Raw genomic sequence first — 15,514 nt, 5'->3', positions numbered from 1 at the left:
CAGACCCCTGTGGTACGCCACAGGACATTGGCTTCCAGTCAGTAATGATGTGGAGATGCCGGCGTTGGACTGGGGTAAACACAGTAAGAAGTTTAACAACACCAGGTTAAAGTCCAACAGGTTTATTTGGTAGCAAAAGCCACACAAGCTTTCGAGGCTCTGAGCCCCTTCTTCAGGTGAGTGGGAATTCTGTTCACAAACAGAACTTATAAGACACAGACTCAATTTACATGAATAATGGTTGGAATGCGAATACTTACAACTAATCCAGTCTTTAAGAAACAAAACAATGGGAGTGGAGAGAGCATCAAGACAGGCTAAAAAGATGTGTATTGTCTCCAGACAAGACAGCCAGTGAAACTCTGCAGGTCCACGCAACTGTGGGAGTTACAAATAGTGTGACATAAATTCTGATTCTAGGATCGCATGATAAAGACTCAGGAGGAAAAAAGCAGAAATATTTATGTGAAATAGTGTGACATAAACCCAATATCCCGGTTGAGGCCGTCCTTGTGTGTGCGGAACCTGGCTATCAGTTTCTGCTCCGCGACTCTGCGCTGTCGTGTGTCGCGAAGGCCGCCTTGGAGAACGCTTACCCGAATATCAGAGGCCGAATGCCCGTGACCGCTGAAGTGCTCCCCAACAGGAAGAGAACAGTCTTGCCTGGTGATTGTCGAGCGGTGTTCATTCATCCGTTGTCGCAGCGTCTGCATAGTTTCCCCAATGTACCATGCCTCGGGACATCCTTTCTTGCAGCGTATCAGGTAGACAACGTTGGCCGAGTTGCAAGAGTATGTACCGTGTACCTGGTGGATGGTGTTCTCACGTGAGATGATGGCATCTGTGTCGATGATCCGGCACGTCTTGCAGAGGTATTGGGATATTGGGTTTATGTCACACTATTTCACATAAATATTTCTGCTTTTTTCCTCCTGAGTCTTTATCATGCGATCCTAGAATCAGAATTTATGTCACACTATTTGTAACTCCCACAGTTGCGTGGACCTGCAGAGTTTCACTGGCTGTCTTGTCTGGAGACAATACACATCTTTTTAGCCTGTCTTGATGCTCTCTCCACTCCCATTGTTTTGTTTCTTAAAGACTGGATTAGTTGTAAGTATTCGCATTCCAACCATTATTCATGTAAATTGAGTCTGTGTCTTATAAGTTCTGTTTGTGAACAGAATTCCCACTCACCTGAAGAAGGGGCTCAGAGCCTCGAAAGCTTGTGTGGCTTTTGCTACCAAATAAACCTGTTGGACTTTAACCTGGTGTTGTTAAACTTCTTCCAGTCAGTAAAGCAGCCTTCTGTCATCACCCTCTGTCTCCTACAACTGAGCCAATTTTGAATCCACTTTATCAAATTACCCTGTATCCTGTGTGAATTTACCTCCTTTATAAGTCTCCCATGTGGGACCTTGTCAAAGGTTTTGCTGAAATCCATATAAAGTACATCGACTGCACTACCCTCATCTACACACCTGGGTTACCTCCTCAAAAAATTCAATCAAATTTGTTAGGCATGATCTCCCTCTGACAAAGCCATGCTGACTATCCCTGATCAAGCTTTGCCTCTCCAAGTGGAGATAGATGCCCTCCTTCAGAAATTTCTCTAATGGTTTCCCTACCACTGATGTGAGACTCACTGATCTGTAGTTCCCTGGTTTATCTCTACAACCCTTTTTAAATAGCGGAACCACATTAGCTGTTCTTCAGCCGTCTCCAGACGGAATTAACTCCAAAAGATATTCACGTTATTACTGTCTTCCTTCATTGCCAAAATAAGCACTGCAATCCAATAACCAACAGACAATTGTGTGACCACACTGTGTTAATATGTGAGGTGCTCCTTTCCCCTCTCTTTGCTAGGTAGCACTGCAATTGCTGGAGACAGCTGTCGCTCGTGGACAGTGGCTTATGTTGCAGAACTGTCACCTTCTGGTGAAATGGCTGAAGGAACTGGAGAAAGCTCTGGAAATGATTCACAAGCCCCATCCCGACTTCCGCTTATGGCTGACCACTGACCCAATCCAAGACTTCCCAATAGGAATACTTCAGAACTCACTGAAGGTACATCTAGAAACTTTAACATGCTCTATTCAGACATGCAGAAAGGAAAACGATGAAGCCATGTATTTACAGCATTCGTTTTTCTCCACCTCTGTTAAAGGCAATGTCTAAAACTGGCCTTGGTGCTGGCAACCTCTAGTGCCTTGACCAAGTGAAAGGCTGGATAGACTGGAACTTTTTTCCCTGGTGCGTAGGAGGCTGAGGGGTGATCTTATAGAGGTCTATAAAATAATGAGGGGCATAGATCAGTTAGATAGTCAATATCTTTTCCCAAAGAGAGGGGAGTCTAAAACTAGAGGGCATAGGTTTAAGGTGAGGGGGAAAGATACAAAAGGGTCCAGAGGGGCAATTTCTTCACACAGAGGGTGGTGAGTGTCTGGAACAAGCTGCCAGAGGTAGTAGTAGAGGCGAATACAATTTTGTCTTTTAAAAAGCATTTAGATAGTTACATGGGTAAGATGGGTATAGTGGGATATGGGCCAAATGCGGGCAATTGGGACTAGCTTCGGGGTTTAAAAAAAAAAGGACAGCATGGACAAGTTGGACCAAAGGGCCTGTTTCCATGCTGTAAACCTCTATGACTCTATGAAGTGCCTACTTCTTCTGTTATTGGTCTAACCTTGCAATACAGGACAAAATTTCAGCATCCGTGGGCAACACAAAACCTGGAAGTATTGTGTAGAACTTCAAAAGGAAATAGACAGGTTGGTAGACAAACAAGGTGAGACATTTCAAGTAGAGAAGAGTGAAAAGTGTAATCCACTTTGGAAGGAAGAATGTGGAACAAGAATATAAAATAAAAGGCACAGGGGCAGCAGAAGGACCTGTGTGTAAATGTGCATGAGTCATTGAAGATGGCAGGACTGGTTGAAGAATAGTTAATAAAGTATATAGTATCCTGAGCTTGAAAGATAGGGACATTGAATACAAAAATAAGGAAATTGTGTTAAAGCTGCATTAAACACAGGTTTGGCCTCAACAGGATTATTGCATCCAGGTCTGGGTGCCGCAGTTCAGAAAGGATGTGAAGAAAAGATTCACAAGAATAGATCCAGAGATGAGAGACTTCAATTATGTGGATAGATTGGATGGGGCTGCTCGGTACACGGTGGTTAACACTGCTGCTTCACAGTGTCAGGGACCCGGGTTCGATTCCCGGCTTGGGTCACTGTCTGTGTGGAGTCTGCACGTTGTCTGCATGGGTCTCTTCCGGGTGCTCCTCCAGGACTCCTCTTGGAGAATAGCCAATGTTGTTCCTTTGTTTAAGAAGGGTAGCAAGAATAATCCAGGAAATTACAGTCCGGTGAGCCTTACATCAGTGGTAGGGAAATTATTGCAGAGGATTCTTCGAGACAGGATTTATTCCCACTTGGAAATAAGTGGACGTATTAGTGAGAGGCAACATAGTTTTGTGAAGGGGAGGTCGTATCTCACGAACTTGATCGAGTTTTTCGAGGAAGTGACGAAGATGATTGAGGGTAGGGCAGTGGATGTTGTCTACATGGACTTCAGTAAGGCCTTTGACAAGGTCCCTCATGGCAGACTGGTGCAGAAGGTGAAGTCGCATGGGATCAGAGGTGAGCTGTCAAGGTGGATACAAAACTGGCTCAGTCAAAGAAGACAGAGGGTAGCAGTGGAAGGGTGCGTTTCTGAATGGAGGGCTGTGACAAGTGGTGTTCCTCAGGGATCAGTGCTGGGACCTTTGCTGTTTGTAATATATATAAATGATTTGGAGGAAAATGTAACTGGATTGATTAGTAAGTTTGCGGACGACACAAAGGGTGGTGGATTTGTGGACAGCGATGAGGACCATCAGAGAATACAGCAGGATATAGATCGGTTGGAGACTTGGACGGAGAGATGGCAGATGGAGTTTAATCCGGACAAATGTGAGGTAATGCATTTTGGAAGGTCTAATACAGATAGGAAATATACAGTAAATGGCAGCACCCTTAAGAGTATTGATAGGCAAAGGGATCTGGGTGTACAGGTACACAGGTCACTGAAAGTGGCAATGCAGGTGGAGAAGGTAGTCAAGAAGGCATATGGCATGCTTGCCTTCATCGGCCGGGGTATTGAGTTTAAAAATTGGCAAGTTATGTTGCAGCTTTATAGAACCTTAGTTAGGCTGCACTTGGAATATAATGTCCAATTCTGGTCGCCACACTACCAGAAAGATGTGGAGGCTTTGGAGAGGGTACAGAAAAGATTTACCAGGATGTTGCCATTAGCTATGAGGAGAGGCTGGAGAAATTTGGTTTGTTCTCACTGGAGCGACGGAGGTTGAGGGGAGACCTGATAGAAGTCTACAAGATTATGAGAGGCATGGACAGAGTGGATAGTCAGAAGCTTTTTCCCAGGGTGGAAGAGTCAATTACTAGGGGGCACAGGTTTAAGGTGCGAGTGGCAAGGTTTAAAGGAGATGTACGAGGCAGATTTTTTACACAGAGGGTGGTGGGTGCCTGGAACTCGTTGCCGGGGGAGGTAGTGGAAGCGGATACGGTAGTGACTTTTAAGGGCGTCTTGACAAGTACATGAATAGGATGGGAATAGAGGGATATGGTCCCCGGAAGGGTAGTGGTTTTAGTTATGTTGGGCAGCATGGTCGGTGCAGTATTCTTTATAACCGGTGCCTAATGCTCTCTCCACTCACATTGTCTGTACCTTTAAGACTTGATTACCTGTAAAGACTCACATTCCACCCATTATCTTGTAAATTGAGTTTGTGTCTTTATATGCCCTGTTTGTGAACACGAGTCCTCACTCACCTGAAGAAGGGGCTTAGGGCTCCGAAAGCTTGTGGCTTTTGCTACCAATTAAACCTGTTGGACTTTAACTTGGTGTTGTGAGACTTCTTACTGTGTTTACCCCAGTCCAACGCCGGCATCTCCACATCTCTGTGCTACTCCAGCTCTGGCCCCTTGGGCATTCCCAATTTTAATCACTCCAATACTGAAGGCCTCCTTCAGCTGCCTGGGCCCAAAGCGCTGAAGTTCTCTCTCCAAACATTTCCGTTTCACTACCTGTCTTTCCTCTTGTAAGGTATTCCTTAAATTCTTTCTCTTTGACCAAATGTTTGGCTATCTGTCCTAATATCGCCTGTGGCTCGACCTCAGATTTTGTTTGTTAGCCCTCCTGTTGAAGCACCTTCTGATGTTTTATGATATAAATACAAGATTCTGCTGTTGTCTGAAGAAGCAGTTTTGAGATCCTTATGATCCAATCCCCTGCTACTCATTTATCAGCTTTTAGCTGATTATTATTAATCTGCCACTCAGATGGTCAGAAATCCAATAACAAACTCTCACTGCCCTCAAACAGTAACAATTCCTGGATTACTACCCACTGACAAGTAACATTATCCAGTTCACTATCACTAACAAATAACATTACCCAGTTAACTACTGGCGGCACAGTGGTTAGCACTGCTGCTTCACAGCGCCAGGGACCCGGGTTCGATTCCTGGCTTAGGTCACTGTCTGTGTGGAGTCTGCACGTTCTCCCCGTGTCTGCGTGGGTTTCCTCCGGGTGCTCCAGTTTCCTTCCACAGTCTGAAAGACGTGCTGGTTAGGTGGATTGGCCAGAACAGGCGCCGGACTGTGGTGACTAGGGGAATTTCACAGTAACTTCATTGCAGTGTTAATGTAGGCCTTACTTGTGACACTAATAAATAAACTTCACTTCATTGACACTAGTCACTGCTCTCTAACCAGTAATTATACTTGGTCACTGCAGGTCGTAACAGAACCACCCAATGGTCTGAAGCTGAACATGAGAGCGACTTATTTCAAGATCAGTCATGAAGTCTTGCAGATGTGTCCACACACTGCCTACAAATCCCTTGTCTACGTGCTGGCTTTCTTTCACGCTGTGGTCCAGGAACGGAGAAAGTATGGCAAAATTGGATGGAACGTGTCGTATGATTTCAATGAATCTGATTTTCTGGTAAAGTGGCTTCTGGATTTAATTTTCCTTTTATCCTTCTCACTCGTATATGTTTTAACAATTGATGTAAAACCAAACAGATTTCATTGGTTCATTAAAATAAAAGCAAAATACTGCTGGAAATCTGAAACAAAAACAGAAAATGCTGGAAAAACTCAGCAGGTTTGGCAACTTCTGTAGGGACAAAAACAGAGTTTATGTTTGGAGTCGATATAGCTCATATGTAAGAGTCATACAGACTTGAAACTTTAACTCTGTTTCTCTCTCCACAGATGCTGCCAGACCTGCTGGGTTTTTCCACCATTCTCTGTTTTTGTGTAACTAGTGCCTTGTTTCTTATTGAGTTAGAGATGATGCAAGTGGGGAGAAATAATTGTATTTGTGAGTTGGAGGTCCCAGCAGACAGCCTTGGCAGCGCTAACTAACACAATGTTACTCTATTCTCCAGATAGGCAGGAGCAAAACATATTTCCATGGTTCTGTTGTAAGCTAGCTGTAAAGAAATCCACTACCGGTGGATTGGAAAAATGCTAATGTAACGCCCTTATTCAAAAAGAAAGGAAGGCAGAAAGTAGAAAACTATAGACCAGTTAGTTTAACGTCTGTCATTGGGAAATTGTTAGAAGTGATTACTAAGAAAGTTATACCAAGTTATTTTGGAAAGTCAAAACGCAATCTATTCGAATCAGCATGGTTTTGTGAAGGGTCAAGCATGTTTGACTAATTTGTTAGAGTTCTTCGAAGATGTAATAAGCTAAGTGAATAATGGGGAGCCTGCAGATGTAATATATCTGGACTTCAGGAAGGGGTTTGAAAAGGTGCCACACAGAAGGTTAATTCACAAGATACAATCACATGGAGTTTAGGCATAATTTATTAGCTTGGATAGAAGACTGGCAGAGAGCCGGGATAAATGGGTCCTTTTCCGGTTGCCAAGATGTATCTAGTGGGGAGCCACAGGGTTCGATCCTTGGGCCCCAGCTATTGACAATCTATATTAATGACTTAGATACAGGGATAGAAAATACTATAGGCAAATTTACAGGTGACACTAAAACAGGTGGGATAGTAAGTTGCAATGAGGAAATAAGAAATTTACTAATGGACTTGGATAGGTTATGTGAGTGGGCCAAAATGTCGCAGATGAAGTTTAATGTGGGTAAGTGTGAGGTTATCCATTTTGGTTAGAAAAATGGAAAGGCAACTTATTATCTTTGGAGAGAGACTTTGGGATGCTTCGCTGCAGAGGGATCTGAGTGTTCTTGTGCATGAATTGCAGAAAACTAGTATGCAGGTACAGTCGGTAATAAGGAAGGCAAATGGAATCTTGGCATTTATTTCTAAAGGAATAGAATATAAACACAGTGAAGTTTTGCTGCTACCGCACAAAGCATTAGTGAGACTGCACTGAGAACATTGTGTACTGTATTGATCCCCTTATTTGAGAAAGACTGTAATGGTTTTAGAGGCAGTCCAGAGGTGAGGGGTTTGTTTCATGAAGAGAGATTGAGCAGTTTAGGCCCAAACTCCTTAGAGTTTAGAAGAATGAAAGGAGATCTAATTGAGGTATACAAGATGATAAAAGGTATTGATTAAGTAGACATGGAGTGGCTGTTTCCTCTTGTGGGGCAATCTACAACAAGAGGTCATAGTTTTAGGATAAGGGGTGGCAGATTTAAAACAGAGATGAGGAGAAACAACTTCTCTCAAAGGATCATGAATCTGTGGAATTCACTACCCCAGAGTGCAGTGGATGCTGGGACATTGAGTGAATTTGAGGAAATAAGACAGATTTTTAATTAGTAATGGGTTAAAAGGTTACGGAGAACGGGTAGGAAAGTGGAGTTGAGGCCAGGACAAGTTCAGCCATGATCTTATTGAATGGTGGAGCAGGCTCGAGGGGCTGAATGGCCTCCTCCTGCTCCTATTCCTTATAGTCTTAACCCGCTCCATTCTGGATGCTCACACCCTCCTGAGAGAAGGTTAAGATTGAGAACTTGGTGTGTGGGAAATGTTGAGACAAGTCCCTGTGTTAGGATGCAAGGCCCAGTGCTGGTGTTTGACTATCAGCTTGCTATCTAGCCAAGCCGCAGCAGCATATACATTACATTCATTAGATTGTAACTGGAAATAGACTCAGTGCTGTGGGAAAGCTGGAGTGTCAGGACACAGTAAAACACGGCATTAAAACAAAACTAATGGAATGCAGAAATCACAAAACATACAAATAGAAAAACCAAGAGGTAATGATGAGGTTAAATAAAATAAACTCATTTCGAACACCAGTATCTGACTCCACATAAAGAAAGAAGCTGAGGCTTTGAGAAATTACAGTGCAAGTTCACTGAAAGATTTGAAAATGTGGTCCTTTTTATGTTAGACTAATGCAGATTACTGATATGAGAAAAGTGTTAAAAATTCTGAAAGAATGCCCACGGGGTGATAGAAGCAGATTCCAGCTAGTGAGGGGCCAGGAACAAGAGTCAAGTGAGAGAAGGTTAAAGGTATTTAAAGGTATGCGGCTCGGAGGGGAACTTACATGTGGTAGTGATCCCATGCATGTAGAGGTTGCAGGTTTGGAACATGCTGCCTCAGGAGCCTTGGTGAGTTCCTGCAGTTGCATCTTGTAGACATTACACACGGCTGCTACTGTGTGCCAGTGGTGGAGGAAGTGAATGTTTAAGGTAGTGGGTGGAGTGCTGATTAAGTGGGCTCTTTTGTTCTGAACAGTGATTTATTTTGATTTACTTTATTATTGTCACATGTGTTAGTATACAAAGTATAGTTTCTTGCGCTCTATACAGAGAAAGCATACCGTTCATGGAGAAGGAAATGAGAGGGTGCAGAATGTCGTGTTACAGTCATAGCTAGGGTGTAGAGAAAGATCAACTTAATGCGAGGTAAGTCCATTCAAAAGTCTGACAGCAGCAGGGAAGAAGCTGTTCTTGAGTCGGTTGGTACGTGACCTCAGACTTTTGTATCATTTTTCTCAACGGAAGAAGATGGAAGAGAGAATGTCTTGGGTGCGTGGGGTCCTTGATTATGCTGGCTGCTTTTCCGAGGCAACGGGAAGTGCAGATAGTGTCAATGGATGGGAGGTTGGTTTGCATCATGGACTGGGCTACATTCACGACCCTTTGTAGTTGTTTGTGGTCTTGAGCAGAGCAGGAGCCAGACCAAGCTGTGATACATCCAGAAAGAGTGTTTGCTATGGTGCATCTGTAAAAGTTGGTGAGAGTTGTAGCAGACAGTGTTGGACTTCTTGAGTATTGTTGGAGCTACACTCATCCAAGCAAGGGAAGAGAATTCCGTAACATTCCTGACTTGTGCCTCGTAGCCATGGGCAGCTCACCACCACCTTCTCAAGGGCAACTGGGGATGGGCCTGGCCTAGCCAGCAACACCCATATTCCTTGAATGAATTAAAGAAAAAATGGTGAACAGCCTTGGAGAAATCAGGAGCTGAGTTACTCTCCACAGAATTCCGCGTCTCTGGTCTAATCTTGCAGTCAGAGGATTATGCCCGCTGGGTTTCCGATTGCATCAGTAACAACATTTCAGATGTACATTAGCTGTAACACACTTGTAATAGCATGAGGTCACAAAAGGTACTATTTAAATGCAAGTCTTTTCTTTGAGACAAATCTATAATTAAATGGAATTGTATAAGCAAATAACATTTCGGCACAATAATGCAAATCACATAAATACATATCCGCCTCTTTCGTAACCTGTTTGCCAATTACATTGTTGTTTTGAAAAAGGCACAGGCTGGAAGCTCATCTGTCTGTTTGTTCCGCTTCCTCAGGTCTGTATGGAGATTCTGAACACTTACCTGACGAAGGCTTTTGAACAGAATGACACCAAAATTCCCTGGGGCAGTCTGAAGTATTTAATTGGAGAGGTAATGCATCTCCTGTAACACCTTTATTATATTGCACAACTCAAACCAGCTGTATGGTTTGCTAATTATTTCTAAAAGATTTTAATTTGATTTACTTGGAACTAACTATAGTACATTTCTTTCTGACAAAGTCTGAGAGCATATTCCATTTCTGTACTGAGGGAGTGCCGCGCTGTCAGAGGGTCAGTACTGAGGGAGTGCCGCGCTGTCAGAGGGTCAGTACAGAGGGAGTGCCGCACTGTCAGAGGGTCAGTACTGAGGGAGTGCTGCACTGTCAGAGGGTCAGTACTGAGGGAGTGCCGCACTGTCAGAGGGTCAGTACTGAGGGAGAGATGCACTGTCAGAGGGTCAGTACTGAAGGAGTGCCGCACTGTCAGGGGGTCAGTACTCAGGTAGTAATGTACTGTCGGAGGGTTGGTACTGAGGGAGTGCCGCACTGTCAGAGGGTCAGTACTGAGGGAGTGCTGCATTGTCAGAGGGTCAGTACTGACGGAGTGCTGCACTGTCAGAGGGTCAGTACTGAGGGAGCGCCGCACTGTCAGAGGGTCAGTACTGAGGGAGTGCCACAGAGTCAGAGGGTCAGTACTGAGGGAGCGGCGCAGAGGCAGATGGTCAGTACTGAGGGAGTGCTGCACTGTCAGAGGGTTAGTACTGAGGGAGTGCCGCACTGTCAGAGGTTCAGTACTGAGGGAGCGCCGCACTGTCAGAGGGTCAGTACTGAGGGAGTGCCACAGAGTCAGAGGGTCAGTACTGAGGGAGTGGCGCAGAGACAGATGGTCAGTACTGAGGGAGTGCTGCACTGTTAGACGGTCAGTACTGAGGTAGTTCCGCACTGTCAGAATGTCAGCATTGAGAGAGTGCTGCATTGTCAGAGGGTCAGTACTGAGGAATGCCGCACTGTCAGAGGGTCAGTACTAAAGGAGTGCCGAGCTGTCAGAGGATGAGTACTGAGGGAGTGCCGCACTGTCAGACAGTCAGTACTGAGGGAGTGCCGCACTGTCAGAGGGTCAGTACTGAGGGAGTGCTGCCTTGTCAGAGGTACAGTGCTGAGGGAGTGCCGCACAGTCAGAGGCTCAGTACTGAGGGAGTGCTGCACTGTCAGAGGGTCAATACTAATTGAGTGCCGCACTGTCAGAGGGTCAGTACTGTGGGAGTGCTGCACTGTTAGAGGGTCAGTACTGAAGGAGTGCCGCACTGTCAGAGGGTCAGTACTGAGGGAGTGCAGCACAGTCAGAGGGTCAGTACTGAGGGAGTGCAGCACAGTCAGAGGGTCAGTGCTGAGGGAGTGCCGCACAGTCAGAGGGTCAATACTGAGGGAGTGCCTCACTGTCCTACGGTCAGTACTGATGGAGTGCCGCACTGTCAGAGGGTCAGTACTGAGGGAGTGCCGCACTGTCAGAGGGTCAGTACTGAGGGAGTGCCGCACTGTCAGAGGGTCGGTACTGAGGGAGTGCTGCACTGTTAGAGGGTCAGTACTGAAGGAGTGCCGCACTGCCAGAGGGTCAGTACTGAGGGAGTGCTGCACTGTCAGAGGGTCAGTACTGAGGGAGTGCTGCACTGTCGGAGGATCAGTACTGAGGGAGTGCCGCACTGTCGGAGGGTCAGTACTGAGGGAGTGCCGCACTGTTGGAGGGTCAGTACTGAGGGAGTGCTGCACTATTAGAGCGTCAGTACAGAGGGAGTGTCGCACTGTCAGAGGGTCAGCACTGAGGGAGTGCTGCACAGTTGTCTGTGCCATCTTTCCAATGAAATGTTAAACTGAGCTCTTGACCATCCCCTCAGGTAGATGTAAAAGATCCCATGGCACTATTTTAAAGAGGTGCAGTAGGTTTATCTTTGAATGATTTATCCAATCTTCATCCCTCAATCAACATAAAACTGATCATTATCTCACTGCAGTTTGTGGGAGCTTGCTCTGTGAAAATTAGCAGCTGTGTTTCCTGTGTTACACTTTGACAATTGTGAGTACACTGACAATAGTGAGTACATTGACAATAGTGAGTACGCTTCGACAACAGTGAGGACACTGACAATAGTGAGTACACTTTGACAATAGTGAGTACACTTTGACAATAGTGAATACACTGATAATAGTGAGTACACTGACAATAGTGAGTACGCTTCGACAACAGTGAGGACACTGACAATAGTGAGTACACTTTGACAATAGTGAGTACAATTCGACAATAGTGAATACACTGATAATAGTGAGTACACTGACAATAGTGAGTACATTTTGACAATAGTGAGTACACTGACAATAGTGAGTACAGTTTAATGGAGCTTTCTGAGCTGTAAAGTATTTTGGGACATTTTGAGATAATTAAAATTGTTAAAGAAAGCAAATCTTTCTTTACTAATTTCCCTGATGCTACTCACTCGACCGCAGTGTCTGGAAAGGACAGAGAATCCTTGTGTCCGTCATCTTTCTCCCCTTACATATTTTGCGAATGAAAGGCAATGAGGAACATCACTATTTTAAAATTTAACACAATTCCTGACAATTTTAGCAGAATCGATGCCTGTTGGTGTGACATTGCTGGTGGTATTTATTAATAATGAAAGTGATGTTTCTGATATTTGACTCTGCATGAGCTGACAGTATAACCCTCCCCCAAATGGAGAAGAAACTTGTTCTGAGTATTCTATCTTCTTCCCCCTGGAACGACGTCGCAGGTTATGTACGGTGGCCGTTGTATTGACAGCTTTGACCGACGCATCTTAACTATCTACATGGACGAATTCTTGGGGGACTTCATATTTGACACTTTCCAGCCATTCCACTTCTTCCATAATGATGAAGTTGACTACAAGATTCCAGATGGTGAAATTAAAGATGATTACACAGGTAAATGCTTCGAAATAAAATGTAACATTTTACTGTGAGTAACCCCAGCCTTCCATCAACCAACACAGCATGTTCTGTCATCTTTACAATGATGTTGTAATAGAGTTGACTGTGTGTGGTTAATGGGGTAGAGTGTGTGTGGTTAATGGGGTAGAGTGTGTGTGGTTAATGGGGTAGAGTGTGTGTGGTTAATGGGGTAGAGTGTGTGTGGTTAATGGGGTAGAGTGTGTGTGGTTAATGGGGTAGAGTGTGTGTGGTTAATGGGGTAGAGTGTGTGTGGTTAATGGGGTAGAGTGTGTGTGGTTAATGGGGTAGAGTGTGTGTGGTTAATGGGGTAGAGTGTGTGTGGTTAATGGGGTAGAGTGTGTGTGGTTAATGGGGTAGAGTGTGTGTGGTTAATGGGGTAGAGTGTGTGTGGTTAATGGGGTAGAGTGTGTGTGGTTAATGGGGTAGAGTGTGTGTGGTTAATGGGGTAGAGTGTGTGTGGTTAATGGGGTAGAGCGTGTGTGGTTAATGGGGTAGAGCGTGTGTGGTTAATGGGGTAGAGCGTGTGTGGTTAATGGGGTAGAGCGTGTGTGGTTAATGGGGTAGAGCGTGTGTGGTTAATGGGGTAGAGCGTGTGTGGTTAATGGGGTAGAGCGTGTGTGGTTAATGGGGTAGAGCGTGTGTGGTTAATGGGGTAGAGCGTGTGTGGTTAATGGGGTAGAGCGTGTGTGGTTAATGGGGTAGAGCGTGTGTGGTTAATGGGGTAGAGCGTGTGTGGTTAATGGGGTAGAGCGTGTGTGGTTAATGGGGTAGAGCGTGTGTGGTTAATGGGGTAGAGCGTGTGTGGTTAATGGTAGAGTGTGTGTGGTTAATGGGGTAGAGTGTGTGTGGTTAATGGGGTAGAGCGTGTGTGGTTAATGGGGTAGAGCGTGTGTGGTTAATGGGGTAGAGCGTGTGTGGTTAATGGGGTAGAGCGTGTGTGGTTAATGGGGTAGAGCGTGTGTGGTTAATGGGGTAGAGCGTGTGTGGTTAATGGGGTAGAGCGTGTGTGGTTAATGGGGTAGAGCGTGTGTGGTTAATGGGGTAGAGCGTGTGTGGTTAATGGGGTAGAGTGTGTGTGGTTAATGGGGTAGAGTGTGTGTGGTTAATGGGGTAGAGCGTGTGTGGTTAATGGGGTAGAGTGTGTGTGGTTAATGGGGTAGAGCGTGTGTGGTTAATGGGGTAGAGCGTGTGTGGTTAATGGGGTAGAGCGTGTGTGGTTAATGGGGTAGAGCGTGTGTGGTTAGTGGGGTAGAGCGTGTGTGGTTAATGGGGTAGAGCGTGTGTGGTTAATGGGGTAGAGCGTGTGTGGTTAATGGGGTAGAGCGTGTGTGGTTAATGGGGTAGAGCGTGTGTGGTTAATGGGGTAGAGTGTGTGTGGTTAATGGGGTAGAGCGTGTGTGGTTAATGGGGTAGAGCGTGTGTGGTTAATGGGGTAGAGCGTGTGTGGTTAATGGGGTAGAGCGTGTGTGGTTAATGGGGTAGAGCGTGTGTGGTTAATGGGGTAGAGCGTGTGTGGTTAATGGGGTAGAGCGTGTGTGGTTAATGGGGTAGAGTGTGTGTGGTTAATGGGGTAGAGCGTGTGTGGTTAATGGGGTAGAGCGTGTGTGGTTAATGGGGTAGAGCGTGTGTGGTTAATGGGGTAGAGTGTGTGTGGTTAATGGGGTAGAGCGTGTGTGGTTAATGGGGTAGAGTGTGTGATGTGATAGGGTAGACTGTGTGTGGTGTGGTGGGATAGACTGTGATGTGCTGGTGAGACCACATCCGGAATACTCTGAGCAGTTTTGGTCACCTTATTTCAGAAAATAGAATTCATTGGAGGCAGTTCAGAGAAGATTCACTGGGATGATTCACGGTATGGAGGGATTCTTTTATGAGGAAAGGTTAAACAGGTTGGGAATCTATTCAATGGAATTTGGAAGAATGAGAGGCGATCTCATTGAAACATACAGGATTCGTAAGGGGCTTGGCAGGGTAAATGCTGAGTGGATGTTTCCCCTCATGGGAGAGTCTGGGACCAGAGTCTCAAAATAAAGAGGCACAAATTTAAGACTGAGATGTGGGGAAATTTCTCTGAGGGTTGTGAACTTTGGAGCTCCTTGCCACAGAGAGCTGTGCGAGCAGAGACCTTGTGTATATTTAAGACTGCGATCGATAGATTTTTGGTCAGTAAGGGGATCAAGGGTTACGGGAAAAGGGCAGGAAAGTAGATGTGAGGAATGTCAGATCCTACCTAATGGTGGAGCAGGCTCGAGGGGCTGAATGGCCTACTCCTGTTCCTACTTCTTATGATCTTATTGTGTGCGATAGAATCACAGAATCCTACAGTGCAGAAAGAGGCCATTCAGCCCATCGAGTCTGCACCAACCACAATCCCATCCAGGCCCTATCCACATATCCCTACATATTTACCCACTAACCCCTCTAACCTATGCATCCCGGGACACTAAGGGGCAATTTAGAATGGCCAATCAACCTAGCCCGCACATCTTTGGACTGTGGGAGGAAACCGGAGCACTCGGAGGAAACCCACGCAGACACAGGGAGAATGTGCAAACTCCACACAGACAGCAACCCGAGCCAGGATTCGAACCCAGGTCCCTGGAGCTGTGAAGCAGCAGTGCTAACCACTGTGCTACCGTGCCGCCCCTAATGTAACGGGGTGCACAGTATGATGTAACGGGGTAGACTGTGTGTGTGACGGGGTGGAGTCTGCGCGTGACG

General features: G+C 45.6%; 1 protein-coding gene across 1 annotated transcript in view; it reads left to right on the top strand.

The window, feature by feature from the left end:
- The window catches only part of dnah10 (dynein axonemal heavy chain 10), a 268,946-nt gene that overhangs the window by 231,886 nt on the left and 21,546 nt on the right, over positions 1–15,514 (top strand). The window contains exons 70-73 of the mRNA XM_078226101.1: positions 1,870–2,070; positions 5,806–6,015; positions 9,823–9,918; positions 12,595–12,766. Of these exons, the coding sequence (XP_078082227.1) occupies positions 1,870–2,070; positions 5,806–6,015; positions 9,823–9,918; positions 12,595–12,766 (679 nt within the window). The remainder of the gene's footprint in view (positions 1–1,869; positions 2,071–5,805; positions 6,016–9,822; positions 9,919–12,594; positions 12,767–15,514) is intronic.

The sequence above is a fragment of the Mustelus asterias genome, chromosome 13 (assembly GCF_964213995.1).
Source record: "Mustelus asterias chromosome 13, sMusAst1.hap1.1, whole genome shotgun sequence".
Lineage (NCBI taxonomy): Eukaryota > Metazoa > Chordata > Chondrichthyes > Carcharhiniformes > Triakidae > Mustelus > Mustelus asterias.
This window is presented reverse-complemented; position numbering and strand designations above follow the sequence as displayed.